Below are 23335 nucleotides of genomic sequence, written 5' to 3'. Positions count from 1 at the left end.
AGCCTCTGTTCACTTGTGGCTATTTCAATTTAAGTTAAAAAAAACTTAAATACAATAAAAAATTATTTCCTCAGTCTCACTAGCCACATTTCAAATTCTCAACGGTCTCCTGAGGTTAATGGCTACCATAGCGGCCCATGATCACGGCCAGTTCTATCAGACTGTGAAGGGGTAGAGCACTGCCTGTCACAAAACAGGTAACTGGCCTAGTTTGTTTATGCTGCTATAACAGAATCCCAGAAAACAGAGCTTTCTTTCTTTCTTACAGTCCTGAAGCTGAGAAGTCCAAGGTCGAGGGGCCCACATCTGTTGAGGATCTTCTTGCTGCAACATCCCATGGAAAAAGGTGGGAGGGCAAGAGAGCACATGAGTGAAAGAGAGAGCAAGAGGGGCCAAACTCACTTTTCTAAGAAGCCCACTCTGATGATAACAAACCGACTGTATGATGGCATTAATCCATTCGTAAAGGCAGAGCCCTTAGGACCCAATCACCTACCACCAGGCCTCAGCTCCCAATAGTGTTGTGTTGGGGATTAAGTTTCCAATACATGAACTTTGGGGGACACAATTAAACCACAGCAGTGATCGGTAAATTGTTGAAGAAATGAGTGCTGAATGGCTAAATGTTAAAATAAACATTTGGAGAAAGCTGAGCTAAAATAAATCTCACATCATAGAATGAATTATTTGGGATAAAAGAATAAATATAAACTTATCAAAAATCATTGCAGCTAAGGTTTTGTAGTTCAATCACAAGAACTTGAGTATATAGTGCAGCAGTAATTACATAACACTCTCAGCTTCTGGATTGCAACAAACACTTACTTTCAAAGAAATTTATGGAGGACTAAAATATCTATCGGTACTTAATTTTCCTCTAACTCTTTTTTCCTTGATATTACTTGGCCTTAAATATATCTAGATTGTACAATTTATCATAATTCTTGTACGTGATTTTTCCTTATGAATTATGGGGTGTGCTTTATCCTTGAAAGATGTGAAGAATCTACAAAGTGGGAGGGAAACATATCTTAAATGAAATTTATGACTACTATTAGAAATTCTAGTTTACCAAACAGTTCTACAAATAATAGAATTATGAAATAATCTAATTCCTCTTTTTCTACTTTGTTGTATTATATAAAGTTTAAAACCATTCGCAAAAATATTTTTGTCTTCCTAAAGTATACTACACTGTCTTTTAGTGTTTATATTCACTGCTGTTTCTTTTTCTGTTGTGTGTTTGATTTCTGTTTTTATTTATTTATTATTTTTATTTTTTTTCAGCCCAGAGGTCTTTTATTTATTTATTTATTTTTAACACCTATTATGCCATGAATTCATAGAGAATAGGTTCCAGCAGCTCAGGCTCCTTCCCACTGGTTCTCACAAAGTGTGCCTCTCTGGGTGGAGCAGGCTGGCGCTTCAGTTGAACCCAGGTACCTTTCTCTTTGGCTTCTTTCTTTTTCTGATCATTTTCCTTCACCCGTTTCAGGAAGCTATCTCGGCTCTTAGAGTGCTTAATGTGCTCAATACGCACATTAATTCTCTTGGCAAGAATCTTGCCCTTGACTTGTTTGTTTACAACAATGCCAACAGCATGCTGGGTAACCTTGTAGACCCTCTCAGTTTTGCCATGGTAACACTTGTGGGCCATTCCTTTTTGAACAGTACCCATTCCCTTGATGTCTACGATATCACCTTTCTTATAGATTCGCATATATGTGGCCAAAGGAACAACTCCATGTTTTCTAAAAGGCCTAGAGAACATATATCGGTGCCTCTCCTCTCTCCCTTGGTGTTCGTCATTTTGGCAAATTACTGGAAGATGGCGGTTCCGGCCGAAAGGAAAGAGCTGTTTATTTTTAAAACAGCAAAGAAGATATGCACATATTTTAATTTACACTATGGTTCTGTATAATTTTTTAAAATTATTATATTTTAAGTGCACTGCTGTTTCATTTCCTTATTTAAATATCAAAAGTCTCAATAATTTTTCATATAAAATTAGCAATTCTTATAGTTGTTATGGTGGCAATTTATTCTGGCAAAAATTAATGTGCATTTTAACTTGAATTGCTTAATAGAATTCAAAATATAATTAATTAATTATATATAAGAATCAATAGAATTCAAAATATAATTAATTACATATAATTAATAGAATTCAAAATATAATTAATTAATTACATATAATAGAATTCAAAATATAATTAATTACATGTAATAATATAATTCAAAATATAATTATATAAGAATTAATAGAATTCAAAATATAATTAATTAATTATATATAAAAATTAATAGAATTCAAAATATACACAACAGAATTTTCACCAAAAGTTATATTTAGAATATTAACGAATATTTAAAATCAAATGCTCAGGTATTAATAAGGAATTTGAAAAATATGTTGTTTTTATATTACTAACATTGTTATACCTTTGTGATCCTATGATCAGTGATCATTCCAGTTCAGGGATGCTAGAAAGAAGTTCAAGTTGACATTCAGATCTTTGATATTCCATAAGCTGAAACCAAACAGTAAATTTTGGCAACATACCTAAACTGAAGCATAATTTTCAGCGCATTCTTGGTGGGTATTGCAATACATACTTTTGTATCTTATTACGTTTCAGTCATATTATTTTGATTCCTTTCCAACGTTGCAACCATTCATTGCATCTAGGCAAGATTAATTAAACAATTGATTTTTGGACATGAAATAAGACTCATAATTATTTCTATTCTTAAACTTCACTTGTGACATGAAACAGTCTATTTGAATCATACTTTTTATATAATTTAGGTTTTTTTGTAACTAGATATCTCTCTGAGAAATGTACTTCTAATATCTTGCTTGGTAAATGTTATGTAACTCGTTGGATTAACCTGTTAACACCATTCCAAAATGATGTATTTCTTATTTTACCATAATCAGTAAGGCCATGTTCAGATTTGTCTTCTAGGATATGAGTATATCTATGTTGTTAGCTCTTTTGCTTAGTTTTTCTGACCAATTCATCATTTTGCAGTATATTGTGAGCCCTCTTTCCACTCAGTTACTCAGAGTATGGACTCTTGGCTCCCCTTTCCATTTGGTCATTGAGTGTAACAACAGATGTATATTGGTCTTTCCTGTTGTTGGTACAGAATTGACTTTTTCCCCAGGATTAGTTATCATTTCTGGTACCTATTATATAATTTTACAAAACAAAACAAAGTAAATAAATACTTATGCTTGGAATTGTATACAATCTTACTAGAGGAAACTAACATTTACATATATTAATGTAATGTACATATCAACATGCTTTTTTTTTTACTAAAATCACTTAAAAGTAAAACAATACTTATTAATGTTTTAAATTATAAAAATTATTTCCCTTTTTGGATCATTATAAATTCATGAATTTTTATACATTCAAGCAGTTCCAATTAATCATCATAATGAAATAAAGAGTTTTTCTACCTAAATTATTTATTTTTAATGAAACAATTTTTTCCTTCCAACTTTTATTTCAGGTTCAAGGGGTACATGTGCAGGTTAGTTACATGGGTAAATTGCATGTCACAGGGATTTGGTGTGCAGATAATTTGCCACCCAGATAAGCAAGATAATACTTGACAGGTGGTTTTTTAATCCTCACCCTCCTCCCATCCTCTACCCTCAAGTAGGATCTAGTGTCTATTGTGTCCTTTCTTGTGTCCACGTGTACTCAATGTTTAGCTTCCACTTATACATGAGAACGTTTGATATTTGGTTTTCCATTCCTGTGTTAATTCGCTTAGCGTCATGAACTTCAGCTCCAGCAATATTGTAGCAAATGACATAATCTCATTCTTCTTTATGGCTGCATAGTATTCCATGGTGTACATGTACCACATTTTCTTTATTCGGTCCACTATTGATGGGCATCTAGGCTTACTCCATGTCCCTGCAATTACGAAAAGTGTTGTGATTAACATATATATGCGTGTGTCTTTATGGTGGAATAATTTATATTCTTTTGGGTATACACCCAGTAATGGGATTGCTAGATCAAATGGCAGTTCTATTTTAAGTTCTTTGAGAAATTGCCAGACTTCTTTCCACAGTGCCTGAACCAATTTATATTTGCACCAACAGTGTATCAGCAGTCCCTTTACTCAGCAACCTCACCATCTATTGTTTTTGGCTTTTTAATAGTCATTCTGACTGGTGTGAGATATCTCATTATGGTTTTGATTTGCATTTCCCTAATGATTAGTAACATTGAGCATTTTTTCATATGCTTGTTGGCCATTTATGTCTTCTTTTGAGAAGTATCTGTTCATGTCCTTTGCCCATTTTTTTAATGGGATAGTTTATTTTTTGCTGGTTGATTTAAGTTCCTTATAGATTCTGGATATTAGACCTTTGTCAGATGCATAGTTTGCATACATTTTCTCCCATTCTGTAGGTTGTCTGTTTACTCTGTTGGTTTCTTTTGCTGTTCAGAAACTCTTTAGTTTAATTAGTTCCCATTTTTCAATTTTTGTTTTTGTTGCAATTGCTCCTGGAGACTTTGTCATGATACCTTTGCCAGGGCTGATGTCCAGAATGGTATTTCCTAAGTTTTCTTCTAGGGTTTTTATAGTTTTAGATTTTACATTTAAGACTTTAATTCATCTTGAGTTGATTTTTGTATATAGTGAAAGGTAAGGGTCCAGTTTCAATCTTTTGCATATGGCTAGCCAGTTATCCCAGCACCATTTATTGAATAGAGAATCCTTTCCCTATTGCTTGTTACTGTCAGCTTTGTTGAAGATTAGGTTGTTGTACCTGTACAGCTTTATTTCTGTGTCCTCTAACCTGTTCCATTGGTCTATCTGTCTGTTTCTGTACAAGTGCCACACTCTTTTTCGTTACTGTAGCCTTGTAATATAGCTTGAAGTCAGGTAGCACAATGTCTTCAGTCTCCAGAACTGTTCTTTTTGTTAGGGTTGCTTTGGCTATTCAGGCTCATTTTTTGTTCCATATGACTTTTTTTTTTTTTTTTTTTTTTTTGAGGCGGAGTCTGGCTCTGTCGCCCTGGCTGGAGTGCAGTGGCGGGATCTCAGCTCACTGCAAGCTCCGCCTCCCAGGTTTACGCCATTCTCCTGCCTCAGCCTCCCAGGTAGCTGGGACTACAGGCGCCCGCCACGTCGCCCGGCTAGTTTTTTGTATTTTTTTTAGTTGAGATGGGGTTTCACTGTGTTAGCCAGGATGGTCTTGATCTCCTGACCTCGTGATCTGCCCATCTCGGCCTCCCAACCATATGACTTTTTAAATAGTTTTTTTTTTTTTTCTAATTTTGTGAAGAATATCATTGGTACCTTGATAGGAATAGTATTTAATGTGTAAATTGCTTTGGGCAGTATGGCCACTTTAACACTGGTTCTTTCTATCTATGAGCATGGAAAGTTTTTCCATTTGTTTGTGTCATCTCTGATTTCCTTTGAGCAGTGGTTTGTGATTTTTGTAGAGATCTTTCACTTCCCCAGTGGGGAAGCTGTATTCTCACGCATTTTATTCTTCTTCTGGCTATTGTGAATTGGATTGTGTTCATGACCTGGCTCTCAGCTTGGGTATTATTGGTGTGTAGAAATACTACTGATATTTGTACATTGATTTTGTATTCTAAAACTTTGTTGAAATTGTTTATCAGATCTAGGACACTTTGGGTAGAAACTCTGAGGATTCCTAGGTATAGAACAGAGATACAATCTGTGAAGAGAGATAGTTTGAGTTCCTCTCTTCCTACTTCAGTGCTTTTTCATTCCTTCTGTTGCCTGATTGCTCTGGCTAGGCCTTCCAGTACTGTGTTGAATAGGAGAGGTGAGAGTTGACATCCTTGTCACATTCCACTTTTCAAGGGCAATGCTTTCAGCTTTTGTCCATTCAGTATAATGTTGGCTGTGGACTTGTCATAGATGGCTCTTAATTTTTTGAGATATGTTCCTTCAATGCCTAGTTTGTTGAGAGTTTTTAACATGAAGGGATGTTGAATTTTGTTGAAAGCCTTTTGTTTATTTATTGTGGTGATCCTGTGGTTTTTGGTTTTAGTTCTGTTTATATGATGAATTACATTTATTGACTTAATATATGTTGAACCAACCTTGCATCCCAAAGATAATGCCTACTTGATTGTAGTGGATGAGCTTTATGATGTGCTGCTGGATTCAGTTTGCTAGTATTTTGTTGAGAATTTTTGCATTAATGTTGATCAAGAATATTGGCCTGATGTTTTCTTTGTTTGTTGTGTCTCTGCCAGGTTTTGGTATCAGAATGATGCTGGCCTCATATAATGAGTTAGGAAAGAATTTTTCCTGCTCAATTTTGTGGAATAGTTTCAGTAGGAACGGTATCAGCCCTTCCTTATACATTTGGTAGAATCTGGCTGTGAATCCATCTGGTCCTGCACTTTTTCTTGTTGGTAGGCTTTTTTTACTGACTCAATTTCAGAACTCGTTATTGACCTGTTTAGGGATTCAATCTCTTCCTGATTCAATCTTGGGAGGTTTTATGTGTTCAGGAATTTATCCATTTTTTCTAGGTTTTTTTAGTGTGCGTGCATAGAGGTATTCATAATAGCCCCTGAGGGTTTTTTTGTATTTCTGTGGTATCAGTGGTAATACCCCCTTTGTCATTTCTGATTGCATTTATTTGGATCTTCTCTTTTTTTTCTTTGTTAGTCTAGCTGATGGTATACCAATCTTACTCATTCTTTCAAAAAAACCAACCTTTGCTTTCATTAACCTTTTGTATGTTTTTTCTTATCTCCATTTTATTCAATTCAGCTCTGACTTTGCTTATTGTATTTCTTTTGCTAGCTTTAGGGTTGGTTTGCTCTTGTTTCTCTAGTTCTTTTAGTCATGATATTAATTTATTAAATTGAGTTCTTTCTAACTTTTTGATGTGAGCATTTAGTGGCATAAGCTTTCCTCTTAACACTGTTTTAGCTGTCTCAGTGATTCTGGTATGTTGTATCTTTGTTTTCGTTAGTTTCAAAATATTTCTTGACTTCTGCCTTAATTTCATTGTTTACCGAAAAGTTATTCAGGAGCCAATTGCTTAATTTCCATGTAATTGTATAGTTTTGAGCAATCTTCTTAGTATTTATTTCTATTTTTATTGCACTGTGGACTGAGAGTGTGGATAGTATAATTTCAGTATTTTTGAATTTGTAGAGAATGGCTTAGTGTGTGGTTGATTTTACAGTATGTGCCATGTGGCGATGAGAAGAATGTATATTCTATTGTTTTTGGATGAAGAGCTCTGTAGATGCCTGTTAGGTCCATTTGGTCAAATGTTGAGTTCACATCTTGAATATCTTTGTTAGTTTTCTGCCTCGATGATTTGTCCAATAGTGTCGGTGGGGTATTGTTTTCTCCCACTACTATTGTGTCATTATCTAAGTCTCTTCTTAAGTCTCTAGCAATTTATTTTATGAATCTGGGTGTTCCAGTGTTGGCCACATATATATTTAGGATAGTTAAGTTTTCTCATTGAGTTGAATCCTGTAGGGCTTTATGTAATGCCCTTCTTTGTCCTTTTTGATCATTATTTGTTTAAAGTCTGTTTTGTCTGAAATAAGAATAACAGCCCCTGCTTCTTTTTGTTTTCTGTTTGCTTGGTAGGTTTTTCTCTGTTTCTTTACTTTGAGCCTATTGGTGTCATTGCATGTGAGAAGACAGCAGCCAGTTGGTTCTTGCGTCTTTATCCAACTTGCCACTCTATGCCTTTTGATAGGGTGTTCAGCCTGTTTACATTCAAGGTTAATGTTGATATGTGCAGATTTGATCCTGTTATCATGTTGTTAGCTGGTTGTTATGCAGACTTCACTGTGTATTTGCTTAAGAGTGCCAGTGGTCTATGTTCTTGAATGTGTTTTTGTGGTAACCCGTAATGGTCTTTTCTTTCCATGTTTAGCATTCCCTTAAGGATCTCTGATAGGACAGGGCTGATGGTAACAAATTCCCTTAGCATTTGCATGTCTGAAAAGGATTCTATTTTTCCTTCACTTATGAAGTTTCGTTTGGCTGAATATGAAATTCTTGGTTAAAAATTCTCTGCTTTAAGAATGTTGAATATAGGCCCCCAATCTCTTCTGGCTTATAGGGTTTCTGCTGAAAGGTTCACTTTTAGCATGATGCAATTCCCTTTGTATGTTACCTGCACCTTCTCTCTAGCTGCCTTTATTATTTTTTTCTTTTATGTCGACCTGGGGGAATCTGATGACTATGTGTCTTGGGGATAGTTGTCTTGTATAGTATCTTGCAGGGGTTCTCTGAATTTCCTGGATTTGAATGTCAACCTCTCTAGTTAGAATTTTCAAGGACAATATTCTCAAATATTTTTTCCCAGTTGCATGCTCTCTTTCCTTCTCTTTCCGAGACACCAATGAGTTATAGATTTGGTATCTTTACATAATCCCATATTTCCCAGAGGTTTTGTTCATTTTGTAAATTCTTTTTTCTTTATTTTTGTCTGACTGAATTAATTCAAAGAATTGGTCTTCGTGCTCCAAAATTCTTTCCTCAACTTGATCTAGTCTGCTGTTAATAGTTCTAATTGTGTTATGAAATTCTTGAATTGAGTTTTTCATCCATATCAGCTCAACTTGGTTCCTTCTTAAAATAGTTAATTTGTCTTTCATCTCTTGAATTGTTTTACTGGATTTCTTAGATTCCTTGGAATGGGTTTCAACTTTCTTCTGAGTCTCAATGATCTTCATTGTCACTGAGATTCTGATTTTTATGCCTGTTATTCCTTCTGGTTAAGAACCATTGCTGGAGAGCTAGTGCGGTTGTTTGGAGGTAAGGAGACACTCTGGCTTTTAGAGTTGCCAGACTTCTTGCGCCAGTTTTTTTCTCATCTGTGTGGGCCGATGTTCCTTTAACTGTGGTGTAATTTGAGTATAGTCAGTTGGCTTCATTTCTGGATGTTTTCAGGGGACTGAGGCTTTGCATGGGATCTTTATTTGTGGCTGAAATCTTGTTCTTGGTTTCACAGGGAGGTATGTTAGCAAAGTATTTTTGTTGTTGAAGTTTGGGCTGGGATGTAATAGATGGTACCTAAGCATAATGACTGGCAGGTAGGCTGTTGATCATGCATGTGGTTCCCCTGTATTTCCTCACATTTGTAGCTGTGCTCTGTCTCAGTGCTCTGATACTGTGGGCTTCTCTAATACTTAAGATTAGTGGCCACAGATCTTGGCTTGGCATTTCCAGGCTGCTCACCACAGCTCTGGGGTGAACTCAGGCATTTTGTTCCCTCCCCTGCTTGGAGGCAGCAGGGCCAGAAACCTTGGCAGTGGCAATGGCAGAGGGCCTGTCACTTGTCTCCATGGGCTCCACTCAAGAAAAGCATAGCTGCTGCCAATCAGAATGATCAGCATGGGGTGAGGTGGCTGTATTGTGAACCCAAGCCAGGGGGCCCTGCCTGGTGAAGAGCAGCAGGGGCATGAGGCTCATGGGGAAGACAGTCTGGTCTCTCCTCTGTAGTGTGACTATGGCATTCTGAAGGCATAAGCATTGAGACTCTTTGTTCCTTCCCCGGCCTAGTGGCAGCATGGGTAGATACCACTGCAGGTAGTGGCAGAGGGGCTGTCAGTTGCTTTTGGGAACTCCACCCCAGAGAGACACAGGGCTGCTGCCAGTGGGCATGTTCAGCTGGAGATGGAGTGGCTACGCTATGGGCCCAAGCCCAGGGCCCTGCCTAGTGAAGAGCAGGGGTCAGGGGCTCACAGAGAGGAGAGACTGGCTCACCTTGTATGGTGGCTGCAAATGCTGGAGGTGCCAGCAAAGCAATCAGAGTCTGTGTTCATTCCCTAGCCCCAGGGCAGCAAGGGCGATACCACTGCAGTGACAGTGGCAAAGTGGCTGTCAGTGGCCTCTGGGAACTCCACCCCAGAGAGATACAGAGCCACTGCCAGTGGGAATACTCAGCTGGGGTGGGGATGCCATGCTGCGGGCCCAAGAGGGGGGCCCTGCCTGGTAAAAAGTAGAGGGCAAGGGATTCACAGGGAAGAAAGTCTCGGCTCCTCCTCATACGGTGGCCGTAGCATGCTGGAGGTGCCAGGAAAGCGATCAGTCTCTTTATTCCTTCCCCAGCCCTAGAGCAGCAAGGCTAGTATGCTGCCATGGCAATGTAGAGAACCTGTGGTTTGTCTCTGGGATTTCCTCCCCAGAGAAATGCAGAGCTGCTGCCAGCTGAAGTGCCTCGGTCGGGGCGGGGCAGCTGTGCTGGGAGCTCAGGTGGGGAGGCACTGCCTAGTGAGGAGTAGCAGGCACATGAACTTGCATGGAAAACAGTGTGGCCGCTTTTCTGTAAGGCAGCTGATCTATGCTGGAGGCCTGTGATAATCCTCAGGCTCTTCACCCTCTTCCCAGCCTGAAGGCAGTAGGGGCAGGAGCTATGGAAGTGGCAAAAAAAAAAATGGTGCTCCTGCTGTGTTACTTCTGGGAGCTGCATCCCATAGAAATGCAGAGCTGCCACCAGCCCAAGTCCTCAGGCGGGGACAGAGTGGCTGTGCTGGGGGCCCAGGCCAGTGGGCTTTGCTTGGCAAGGTTTAGCGGAGGCCTGCAGTCTGTCTGCTCCTCAGCACCATGAATTCGACTCCATGCAACTCTCCATGTAAGTGCAGGCCTGGTGGAGGGCAGGGCTTGGGGGAGTGTCAAGGGGATCTCCTGTTCCCAGGATTGTACAGGTTCATGGCAGAAGTGTGGGTCCCTAGGGACTGTCACTCACTCATCATTTTCCCATTGTGGGGAGCCTCCCTTGGCTCCATGCCAATCCCGGGTGGGCAGCTGTCCTGTGTTGCTCTTCTTTGCTCTCTGTGGCTCATGTTACTTCCGTGATGAATCGCAAAGTGTCCTCCTTCAAATTCTGTAAACTTGTTCTTGCAGTCCTGTCAAATTAACCACTTTACCTTTTACCTGTGATAAAGATTGTGTCTACTACAGAATCGCTCTCTCTCTCTCTTTTTTCTTTTCTTTTTTTTTTTTTGGCCTTAACAAGCCTGATTTCTATTATCTAGGAAGATCTTAGTTTTTAATTAACAACTCTGTCACGTCTTCTTCAACTCAAAAACAAAGGTTAATGGAGGTTTTGCTCATTGTTCATATTGTCTTTTTGTACTCTTAACTGTCTGGGACACAGCTTTTCATTCAGCTCAGAACTTTCTAGAGTAGAGTTTCCCTTATATTTTTGAAATTATAGTCACTTTCTGAGAACAACAGAATGTACCAGACCTATTCTATTTTTCTCCTGTTCTAAGCAAGATTTATGTATTCTCTAGGAGTCCCAGGTCCTTTTGATAGAAATAAATATTACTTTAGCCAAAAATCTAGTTTCCAGGGTTGCATATCAGAGTTTGTCATTAGTGCTATTGTTGCTATTGGAATACCTCTTGTAGTGACTGAACAGTGCCGGAAAATATATGGATTGCCAAATTTATAATTTTACCTCCTCCCATCCCCAATTTAACATAGTAAAGTAGCAGTTCACTCAAGATCACAGAATACATATACACACATATAATTAAAGTAATATGTCGTTTAGGGAAGAATTCAGGGAAAGGGCTATATTCTGGATCGTAGAAATCTTTCTTAAAGTATCTCTAAGCTGTTACGTACTTGTCTGAGTGAGCTTGGGCCACTATCACAGAACACCATAGACTGGTTGGTATGAAAGACAGACATTTATTTCTCGTAGTTCTAATAGCTGAAAGTCTAAGATCAGAGTGCCAGCATGGCAGAAGTGTGGGTCCCTAAGGCCTGTCACTCACTCATTTTCCCGTTGTGGGGAGCCTCCTTTGGCTCCATGCCAATCCTGGGTGGGCAGCTGTCCTTTCTCACCTTTCTTTGCTCTCTGTGGGTCATGTTGCTTCCGTGATGAATCCCAGTGTCCTTCAAATTATGTAAATTTGTTCTTGGAGTCCTGTCAAATTAACCACTTTACCAGTGAGGGCTTTCTTGTAGCCTTGCACATGGCTGCCTTCTTGAGAACTCTTTAGTCTCTTCTTTTTTTTTTCTGTTTCTCTCTTTCTAATATTTATATAATTTTCCCATAGCTTCGTTTCTACAATCACAACATTCCTGAGGTCAACAGGCAGGGTGTAATCATTCTCTTTTTACAGAGGGAGAACAAGGAACTTAGGGGAATCAAAATGGGGACACTAACAGGATTTCTGTGGAAATTTAAGTAAATGAGAATTTGTAGTAAATTTTTTATCTTAAAACAAATAACTCACCTTGGCCGAAAAATGGGATGTTACGCAAGGTGCCCTACTGGGCCAGAGGAGAAAAGGACCTACCTCCTACAGGAGCACAAACAAGGCAGACCAGGACCCAGCAGGCAGCCAAGGCCCAAGCACACAAAAAATAAGCAGAGGCAGGAGGTGGAGAGCAAAGATGCTGGCAGCCCTGCATCTTGCTAGGTCTTTATAGCTGTGTCTCTGGATTTGTAGGCCACTCCTCGACGTTTCAGCTCCTGCATGGTTCTTTGGGGCAAGCGACTAGTGACTGACACCACATATACACCTGGCTTAAAGTTATTGACTCGCTGTCACTTGGAGACCCAGCTGTCCTCTAGACTCATCGCAATGATTCTATCAAAGGAGGAGCTGGTGCAGTCATATACCATCTCTCAGTTACCCTTTATCTGTAGATATGCATCACAATAGTCACAACCATCATATTCAAACTGGTCTATAGTACCTTGACCAGTGAACACAGCAAGCAGGCCCACAGATGCCGCAGGTCCCTCAGCACCGTCTCCAGGGCCATCTTCTCCGATGAGAAGAGCAACAGCAAGGAAGACGGGCACAGCCTGCGCACCCGCAGGAAGTTAACAGCTCGTTAGCCTGGTCTCTTCTTATAATTCCATCATGAGGACCCCATTCTCATGACCTCATAATAAACCTAATTACCTCCCAAACTTTTGGCCTCCAAATGCCATTAGGTTGGAGGGTAGGGCTTACACAAATGAATTTTGAGGAGATACAAACATTCACTCCCTGACAGTGCTATAAATGAAGTCAGGGACTCTGATGGTGTCTTTAGCACAGAATCTTACATTTTCTTTGTCTTTGCCTTAACACAACTCTTTTTGCTCAGGTAGAAAGTTCTTGGGATTTAATTAACAGCTCTATCATCTCTTCCTCAAGTCTAAAACAAAGGTTGCTGTGTCTTCACATAAATGGACACACAATGTGTACTTTAAAAGCTTTTGGGCTGGGCGCGGTGGCTCAAGCCTGTAATCCTAGCACTTTGGGAGGCCGAGACGGGCGGATCACGAGGTCAGGAGATCGAGACCATCCTGGCTAACATCGTGAAACCCCCGTCACTACTAAAATAATACAAAAAAACTAGCCGGGCGAGGTGACGGGCGCCTGTAGTCCCAGCTACTCGGGAGGCAGAGGCAGGAGAATGGCGTGAACCCGGGAGGCAGAGCTTGCAGTGAGCTGAGACCCGGCCACTGCACTCCAGCCTGGGTGACAGAGTAAGACTCTGTCTCAAAAATAAAAAGCTTTTGTTCATTGTTCACATTATCTTTTGCTCTCAGACTCAACTTTTTATTCAGTCCAGAGAACTTTTTAGTATAGAGCTCACCTCAAGAATATAACTGCCTTTGAAAATACAATATTCACAAAAAGAATAACAAAAGAGGGGATATTTACTAAATTTTTACTGGGCATAACAATTATTTTTTTTAGGGCGTTACTAAATTTTTTGTCTTAATGAAAAAAAAAACAAATTGAGAAATTCCACATTACACACTGATCTAGTGATCTCAACATACTTGTGGGTTTCTACTAACTGTTGTACTGTTTTTGGGTATTGCTTTCTCAATTTCCTTTTTTTTTTTTTTTGCCTCATCTCCCAGAATGAATCAAAGGAAACCCCAGTCTCTGAAAAAGACTTCTTTTGAGTTAACTTTCTTATATAGGGAACTTTCTAATCTCACTAGAATATGTAACATTGGTGTTCGATCTCAAGTATTTCTGAATATATTCCTCTATCCACAGAAATATACTCTGGGGGAAAAAATAGAACAAGTTCTTGCCCTCCTGACTACTGAACAAGAGACTAATTAGACAATGGGGCTAGAAAAACCTCAAAGTAAACGTGAGTACTTTCTCTCCTTTCAATTTCAAAGAGGCAGAGGGATTTATAACTAATTTAAAAGATATGAATTGACGGTAGTTTTAAAGATTGTTGATGGTGATGGGGAGGAGGAGGTGGAAGGAAATAAAAATGACATTGATGACGAGAAAGGACGTAGAGTCAAATAAGTTGGATAACAGAAACTGCTTCATAAAATGTCGATTGGACCAAGAGGGGAGATAAAATATATGAAAGAGAAGTAAGATGAAAAGAAAGAGAGTAATATGAGAAGATTCTTTTAAAGAAAAAAGAGAAAAGGAAGATGTAGAAAACGCACTTAGGCTTATGCTGTATCAGAGGCTCTAATTGTCCCATTTTTATGTTTGACTTAAGTGACACCAGTGGATTTGTATTGTGATAATATTAAATAATATTTTTGATAGACATATAGAACAAATGTGGGAATGTATAAATTAAAATTAAAGTTTTATTTTATCTCATCACCCTACCATGGCAAACTGTAATCACAGCGTGATCCTATTGAATTACCTAAAAATATTGTTACCTTTTTAGGTAACAATACTTCTTGGAGATTTTTTGCAACAGTATATACTGATTACATGCTTATTTAATTACTATATAGAATATCATTGTGTGAAGTGACCATAATTTAGAATTTACACTATTGATAATACACATGTGAATATTAGATTACAGTATGTTTTTTCTATTTTGAAAAGTACCACAATGAATATCTTTTAACATAAACAAGCTCAATTATTTCTACAGAATAGATACCTATAATTGAAATTATTGTGGCAAATGTAATGCATTTAAAAATGGATAAATGTTACTAAATTGATCCTTCTAAAAGGCATTCCTAATTTTACAGTCGAGGCAGCAGGATTTATTTTCTTACCAAGAGCACTTATTTCCCCTCAGCCTTACCAACACTGCATGTATTTAATTTACTTAAAAAATATGATGTGTGAAAAGTTATACCACAATCTTGTAGTTTACAGTTCCCTGATTGGGCATATTTTTGTTTCACTAGGGGCTATTTATAACTTCAGCAAATTAAAATTTCAGCAAATTTCCTGCTCAGAGTTTTGCTCAGTTTTCTAGTTGATTTTGAAATACTTTATACAGTCTGCATATTAATATTATGACAAGACTTTCCTTGTGTATGTTCCTTGACTCTAACATTGCTTGTGTTACATAGAAGTTTTAATTTTTATGGAATAAAATTATCAATTCTAATGGTTTTTGGGTTTTGTATCTTACTTATAAAATTCTTTTTATTCCAAAATTACCAAGAAAATTTACATTTTTCTTTCTTATTTATTCGTCAATAAGCTCTAAAATTGATTTATTTGGAAAAAATACTTATGCTTTTCTCTAGATCTAAAATATTTTGTTTACTCTCATTTTTAGATTGCTTCTTGGTAGAATTAGCTTTCCTAGCTTGTAGCTGAGAGGAGGTTAATCTCTATTTTTCTTTTGGTGCTAGTGGAAGGAGGCGTGCATTCCCAGTGGATCCCTTGGGTTATTGCTACAGTTTTCATCTCACTTCTCGGTGTCTGTTTTATTGCAAGTTGTTTGGGTAAGTTATTAGCCAAAGTAGGACTCTTCTTGAATTATTTTTTCCAAACAATTTTTCTGAGGTTGCTCTAAGCCTTTTGGTATCTTGATATTTCCTAGCATAACTTATCGATGGTATCTTCAGGGTCTTGCGCTGAATATTCAGAGCTACATTCTTGACTTTCTGTCTTTCGATGGTGCTACCTTGTGATAGGGATTGAATGATGGAATTTAGACCATTTTCTGTACATGTAAAAGTTGGTTACTATAGTACATTTCCCCCCATTTGGACTGGGATTACAAAGGGATACATTTTATGAGTAAAGAGTAAGCAGCAGAAAAATAACTTTCAGATAGATGGGCTTTGAAAAGAACAAGGTTGGAAGAATTGTTCTCTCTCTCTCTCTCTCTCTCTCTCTCCCTCTCTTTCTTTTTCTTCCCCCTTTCTTTCAACCTCTTTATTGATGTACAATTGACATATAATAACCTGTACATATTTAATGTATACATCTGAATTTGGGGGATAAGATACACCCTTGAAACTATCACCACCATTAAAAAAATTCTTTCTGATATCAAACCTAAAATAATTATAATTAAAGTAATATGATATAGGTGCAAGACAAATAGACTAGAGGAAAATGAAGGAGAGCTCGGTTACAGATCCCTCATGTATATAAGACTCTTTATATAAAACAAAAGAAGATATCTCAGAGATATCGGAAAAGGACAGTTTTGTTCAATTAATGTTGCAGAGCCCATTGATTATTTAAAAGATGAAATTGGTCTCCTGCATCATACTATATACAAAAACAAATCTAGAGTGGATTATTGTCCAAAATGTGAAAAGTAAATCAATAAAGTTTTTTTTTTTTTTTTGGAGATGGAGTCTGGCTCTGTCGCCCGGGCTGGAGTGCAGTGGCCGGATCTCAGCTCATTGCAAGCTCCGCCTCCCGCGTTTACGCCATTCTCCTGCCTCAGCCTCCTGAGTAGCTGAGACTACAGGGGAGAATATCCTCATGACCTTGAGGTAGAGAACGATTCTTAAACAAGTCACAAAATGCACTAGAAAATAAACATTGACAAATTATACTACATTAAAATGAGTTATGGTACAACAAAACATACCTGTAACAGTGAAAATAAAAAGCCACAGAAGATACTTGTAATGCATGTAATTAATAAATAATTCACGTGTAGATTATATAAAAATTTTTTCAAACCAGTAGGAAAAATACTTATAATAAAAATGTCAGCAAAGTCTTAAATAGGTACTAACAAAAAAAGAGAGAAAAATGAAATCTAAACACACAAAAGTGCCAGCCTCATTAATTATCAGGGAAATGCAAATGCAACTCAAAGTCGCCTTTGCCAACATAACAGGATGGCAACAATTAAAAAGTCTGGCACTACCAAAGACTGATGATGCCATGGAGCAAATGGACCTCTAATGAATTGCTTCTGGTGGAGTTTAAGCATTACAATCACTCTGGAAAAGTTGACCACTATCATAGTTTACAATATTCACACCCTATTGCCTGCAGTTCCACTCCTACGTATGTGCCCTACAGAAACACATGCTTATGTGCTCCACAATGCATGGTTGAAAATGCTCAGAAGATCAGAGTTCACAGTAGCCAAACACTGGAAACAATGCACACATCTAATAGAATAGATAAGTATATTTTATTTCATGAAGACAATAGTTCACTTTACAGCAATGAAAATCCATTAATTATAGAGGGCACATAACAAAATAGATACATTTCAGAAACAATTCTCAACAAAAGACAGAATCAGAATTCATACTGTATGATTGTCATTCAAAAACAGGCAAATCTGATTTATCACTTACTAACATGTCCCCTGTTTTGCCATACAAAAACAGGCAAAACAGGGGACATGTTAGTAAGTGATAAAATTGTAAAGCAAAGCACAGTGGTTACTTTAAAAGCCAAGAGTAGCTACCTTTAAAGGAGAGGGAGTGAGTTGCGTTTGAGATGTGAAGGCTATCTGGGGTTTTGGCAATATTCTGTTTCTTGAGCTACGTAGTTGTTACCTGGAGTGTTCACCTTTTTTACCTTTGTTTATATATTTCAAGGTGAAAGTATTTTAGAAATGCGTAAGCTTCATACAACCCAGTGCACACCAAAACCCTTATTCTAACACAAATTTTGACAGAAAATCATGCTTGCAAGCATGTGCACATAAAAGTTTGCAAAACTTCTCCTATAAAGCATAAAATGGACAATATAATAAAAATATTAATTTTCAACAGTTGCTTTCAACCAATTCACCTGGAGCTGAAGCAAACGAGCTGCATAGAAAGAAAAGAGAATATGAGGGCCTTAATTATCAGGAAAAGAGAAAGGTTAGGGAGGTCAGCTCCTATTTCCCTAATTAGTGGTTATATAGCAAAAGAAACCTAACTTGCTTTTATCCTTGACAGTGACTCATCACAACTTTTCCCGCTGTAAGAGAGGCACAGGAGTGCACAAGTTAGAGCACCATGAAAAACTCAAATGCATCAAAGAGAAATCAGAACTGAAAAGTGCTGAAGGTATAGAGCATAAGATAATTTCTTTTTTAATTTCCATTTTCGTTCAAATTCATAATTCGACTTAAGGAATGTCAGTAGTGAACCAGGAAAGATTAAAATAGCATAAGATGAGAATCTGGCATCGGAGTAAATAACAGTACCTTAAGATAGAATGATTTCTCATTACTGTAATCAGTTAATAACTGGAGAATATGGCTTAGCAGATCGATGGGTTATTTTTGACATCCAAAACGTAACATTAATCAAATTCAATTTTCCCTTGATTCAGACATATCATAAAGACAGTTTCCTCCTAGAATATATAGCTTTGCTGACATGTCTTTATTTCTTTTATTATTGTGGAATTTGTCATCTCATTTGGGAGAATGGGGGAGTGCTTGAGTTTTAGTAGGTTCTTTACCCCCTTTAGGTAAAATATTCTGCAAAAGCTACATAATGGGAACACTTCAAATATGAAAGTCAACAGATGTAGGAACATTGAATAATAGTCATGTCTTCTAAGATAATATTTTGTCATTATCTTGTAGTCATTATGTGGTGTCTAGTACTTATGTTTAGAAGATATTTAGGAATGTAATTTTCAGGATCTTTTGGCAGGAGAACAGATTAATTTTGGTGATCTTGATATTATTCTCATAAATATTAATTGGATATAGGTAGTAGAATAGTCATGCAATCTGTTAAAGATGAAATACTCTTTTGTTACCAATTTCCACTTTAATTTTCACTTGAGGGAGCACCTGGAGCTGTTGTCCTGTTGGCTGGAGAACCTTGCAGTCCAACTGCTATTTTCCTCTTACTGACAACAAGACATGGGCTGAGAGTGAAAGGAACTGTTCAGGGATGGGGGCCCATCTGACGACCATCAGCACGGAAGCTGAGCAGGTGTGTTGGGAGGATCACATCAGTTTCTCTGCTCGTTTGAATCTCTTTCCAGAAAAAGAGGAATTTCTCTGTCCTGTTATGCCTCTGTCTGTTTTCATCCGCTCCATCTGCCTGGAAAGCCCTTTCTTCCTCTTCAACTTTTTGTTATATGGCCAACTTCTTTTGGTTTTTCTATATTTGATTCATATGTGATTTCCTCCAGAGAGCTACCCTAACTACCTTCCTCATTCTACCCCTCCCTATGCTAAGTGGGAGGTGCTTCTGTGGGACTCTGTGCACAATGAGATCATGGCATTTACTCCACTCCACTATAACTGTCTGTTCACTGCTTCATCTCTTCCAGTGACTCTTACTACGTGGAGGGCTGGAACCATGCTCTACTCACCTTTGCGCTTCCAATGTCCTGTGCAGTGTGAGGCACACTGAATAGGTCTTGATAAATGTTTGGTTAGTAGATGAATAAATGAATGATTAATCAGGACTGAACTAGCTTCTCAAGATAAGTATAGGAAAAGTAATTCAGATGTATGGATCTAATGATAGTAAAGAAATCTTAGGGTAAATTCTTTACAGGCTAAAACTTATTTCCTCATGTAACATGATTCCATTTATGTACCATGACTCAGATTCTAACTTTTTCTTGGTTAATAGTTTCCTCAAGGATTTTGTCTCCCTAGCTTTACAATCTATAGGTTTGGTGATTCTGAATAAAATGGAATTTAATGAAATATGCACACAGTTAAAGAAGGTGATATTAAAAACAAAACCTCCTATAAAATCTAATCCTATTAAGCATTGTGCTAAAAGGGTTGCAAGTCTGACCTCACTTAATCTTCACAGTAACTCTATAAAGTAGTGGAGTTGTCCATTCTGAAGACAAGAGCATTGGAGGTTTGGTAAGATTGAAGCACTTACTAACATTACAGGCAGAATTTGAAAACAGATCTGTCTAGTGCCAGAGCTTTTGTGCTTAACCAGTAATCTAGTTGACATCTTGCCTCTTTTTCCAATGTCATAGCCATCATCTGATTCATGCGAATAATTAAAATTTATATTTTTATGCAGAACTTTATTACTCAATTTCTGGATAGACGCTTTTCCTATTTCCTTGGACTGAGAGATGAGAACGCCAAAGGTCAGTGGTGCTGGGTGGACCAGACGCCATTTAACCCACGCACAGTGTGAGTATATTGAGTGGGCTAAGGGAATTTATAAGCAAAGATTAGAAGATGGTAGCAAGAAACATTCATTTTGAAGTGGAGTACATTGATATAAAAATGTCAGGAGAGACCAGAGTAGGTTGAGTAATCTCTATATGCTATGTCCCAGTTCCAGAATGGTCCTATAATTTCCATGAAATATTCAGTATTCTTATTTGTACAATGTCAATAATGAAATCATGAAAAACATGGAAATGATATAAAAATTGTTTTAGGTTTGACATTTAGATAAACAATATAAGTGATAAAAATTGTCTTTGAAAGAGAATTGAAATCTTGTCATTTTCTTTCTGGAAGCCAATATCGTTTAATAAAAATATAATGCAAAGCCACATGTGCAATTTAAAATTTTTGTTAGTTATATTAAGAAAGTAAAAAGAAACAAGTGAAATGTATTTCAATAATGTATTAATAATGTATTTAACCCAATATATCCAAATCTTATCATTTCAACCTGTGATCATTATAAAATTATTACTGAGATCTTTGACATTCTTTATTGGTAATAAGTCTTAAAAATACAACACTTAAGACTTAAAGCACATTTCAATTCAGAGAAGCCACATTTCAAGTGCTCAGCAGCTACATGTGTCTAGTGAGTATAGTACTAGTGCAGTTCTAAACTGTTCACTAGGGACATTTCTCTGAATTGTCTCCTAATATATCTATATCTAATCTACACCTCTAATCTATGTTATCTATATATACATATAAATCTCTATCTATGTTGTTTTTCTTTCAGATTCTGGCATGACAACGAACCCAACAACTATCAGGGAGAAAACTGTGTTGTTCTTGTTTATAACCAAGATAAATGGGCCTGGAATGATGTTCCCTGTAACTTTGAAGCGAGCAGGATTTGTAAAATACCTGGAACAACATTGAACTAGAAACCCACAAAGTGGTTCTTGTGATGGAGAGAGAAAAGAAGAACCAATTAGAATAGGGTAGAAGGCACCTGCGTCATTGGAACACAGAAAACATGCTGGGTCATAGAGCGTTTTTAGTCATGATGGTCTTTTTTATTTTGTTTGATTCATTTGAGACGTGTGTGTGCGTGTGTGTGTGTGTGTGTAGATAATGTGGTTTTTGTATGGTGTTTGAGGGAAGGAATAATCTTTCTTTGTAGCATTTCAAGATGTTTACTTTTCAATTGGTGCGCACTGAATGCATGTTTAGAAGAATGGCATGAATAGTGCATCACTTTTGTCATTTTTCCCCTGCTCAGATTCTTAGCTCTTAAAATTCAAAGGTGGGATATTCTAACTGGTAGTGGTGCATCATTTTTCACCCAAATATTACAAGCACTTTAAACCACATTTTTATTGTTTGATGCTTCATTTTCAGACTTTTAAATGTCAGTCGTTACATTTGCATCCCATGAGAAAAATGTTTCCAGAACAACAGTGTGGAATAGTTTTGAATTATGCTATTATACAGATAGAAAAAAAAGTCCAAATGCCTTTAAAAAATTTACTTCTTACTCCACCCAACATGTCTTTGCAAAGCAAGAAGTCTTTGTAAGACACCTTGAACAAAGCCCTTCAATTCTATAGCAGAGGAAATAAAATCCCCCAGAAGCCAAAGGGTTCACCTTCACATTGCTAGTTCACGACAGACCCAGCTGTGCTGCTTTAGAGATAAAATACATTCCCTTTGGTATCACAGGAAGTTACTGGGGATGACTTGGCCTCATTACTTAGCTAATGACGATAAAATTTCTTAATTATTTGAAGTAACGTTGTCTTCATGTTTGCATTTCTAATTTGAATAGAAAATAATCACATTTTCAACCCATTTATATATATTGTTAATGTTTCTTTAGAGCTGTATAACTACAGCTTGAACTAGCAAGGAAGTCACTGTTTTGACAACTAGAAATTATGCTTTTCCTGGTGCATAGGAAGGGCACCACATCCAACTGTAATAAAATATGGTGGTCTTTCTTAAAATTCTCAATTTGCTAATTTTTCTTGGATCTAAGCTGAAAAATTCCAAGCAATGGCTTTTTAACCTAACTTTCCTACTACTACTTTCAAAAACAGTATTTATTTTGTAAATTAGCTATTGATTTTTGGGGTTTGAAATACCGGTGTTTGATTATGTGTGGTGGTGGTGGTGGTGATGTGTGTGTGTAGCTGTGTTAAAAGCTGATACTTTTAGCTGAAATGGTGCTAAATAAATTTGATTGTGTTTGCCATATTCATTAAATTATGTAGCATGAAACCTATGAAACTTGTTGAAGTAACTTTATGCAAATGCTAGTGGGCTTTGTATAGTCAATATTATCCATTTTTAATTTGTAGAGAACTATATATAGGTCGAGATTCAGTTGTCAATAAGTTATGAAGTTTTTGCCCTTGCCTATGTCCTGAATGGTATTACCTAGGTTTTCTTCTAGGGTTTTGATGGTTTTGAGTTTTACATTTAAGTCTTTAATCCATCTTGAGTTAATTTTTGTACAAGGTGTAAGGAAGGAGCCCAGTTTCAGTTTTCTGCATATGGCTAGCCAGTTTTCCCAGAACCATTTACCGAATAGGAGATCCTTTCCCCATTGCTTATTTTTGCCAGACTTGTTGAAGATCAGATGGTTGTAGATGTATGGTGTTATTGCTGAAGTCTCTGTTCTGCTCCATTGGTCTATATGTCTGTTTTGGGACAAGTACCATACTGTCTTGGTTACTGTAGCCTTATAGTATAGTTTGAAGTCAGATAGCATGATGCCTCCAGCTTTGTTCTTTTTGCTTAGGATTGTCTTGGCTATACAGGGTCTTCTTTGATTCCAGATGAAATTTAAAATAGTTTTTTCTAATTCTCTGAAGAACGTCAACAGTAGTTTGATGGGAATAGCATTGAATCTATAAATTACTTTGGGCAGTATGACCATTTTCACAATATTCATTCTTCCTATCCATGAAGATGGAATGTTTTTCCATTTGTTTGTGTCCTGTCTTATTTCTTTGAGCAGTGGTTTGTA

The 23335-nt window shown here is 37.3% G+C and overlaps 1 protein-coding gene and 2 pseudogenes across 3 annotated transcripts; 1 reads left to right on the top strand and 2 right to left on the bottom strand.

Moving 5' to 3' along the window:
• Positions 1-1327: 1327 nt before the first annotated feature.
• On the bottom strand, positions 1328-1948 carry LOC101020957 (annotated as a pseudogene).
• Positions 1949-2489: 541 nt separating this feature from the next.
• CLEC4D (C-type lectin domain family 4 member D) lies at positions 2490-22587 on the top strand. 2 transcript variants are annotated; one of them, XM_009180141.3, is made up of 7 exons: positions 2490-2596; positions 14034-14133; positions 15623-15715; positions 18143-18253; positions 18987-19138; positions 20204-20319; positions 21101-22587. In XM_009180141.3, the coding sequence occupies exons 2-7, from the start codon at positions 14106-14108 to the stop codon at positions 21246-21248; spliced, it is 648 nt and encodes a 215-aa protein (XP_009178405.1). In that variant the 5' UTR covers positions 2490-2596; positions 14034-14105; the 3' UTR covers positions 21249-22587. The 2 variants fall into 2 exon arrangements, with proteins under 2 accessions (XP_009178405.1, XP_003905986.1); XM_003905937.3 differs by lacking the exon at positions 2490-2596 and having other exon boundaries at positions 13883-14133.
• On the bottom strand, positions 12048-13331 carry LOC108580885 (annotated as a pseudogene). Its single transcript, XR_002515517.2, has one exon. The product of XR_002515517.2 is annotated as a transcription elongation factor SPT4-A-like (transcript).
• Positions 22588-23335: the final 748 nt, after the last annotated feature.

The sequence above is a fragment of the Papio anubis genome, chromosome 9 (assembly GCF_008728515.1).
Source record: "Papio anubis isolate 15944 chromosome 9, Panubis1.0, whole genome shotgun sequence".
In the NCBI taxonomy this organism is placed as follows: domain Eukaryota; kingdom Metazoa; phylum Chordata; class Mammalia; order Primates; family Cercopithecidae; genus Papio; species Papio anubis.
The sequence above is the reverse complement of the archived record's forward strand: the minus strand, read 5'-3'. Positions and strand labels throughout refer to the sequence as shown.

What these genes read in the sequence shown, in the direction of transcription:
- CLEC4D (XM_009180141.3), top strand. Translation starts at nt 14,106, where the DNA reads ATGGGGCTAGAAAAACCTCAAAGTAAAC. An exon ending in TTTTATTGCAAGTTGTTTGG is followed by an intron (nt 15,716 to 18,142) that starts GTAAGTTATTAG and finishes TATCCTTGACAG; the next exon opens with TGACTCATCACAACTTTTCC. An exon ending in TCAGCACGGAAGCTGAGCAG is followed by an intron (nt 19,139 to 20,203) that starts GTGTGTTGGGAG and finishes ATTTTTATGCAG; the next exon opens with AACTTTATTACTCAATTTCT.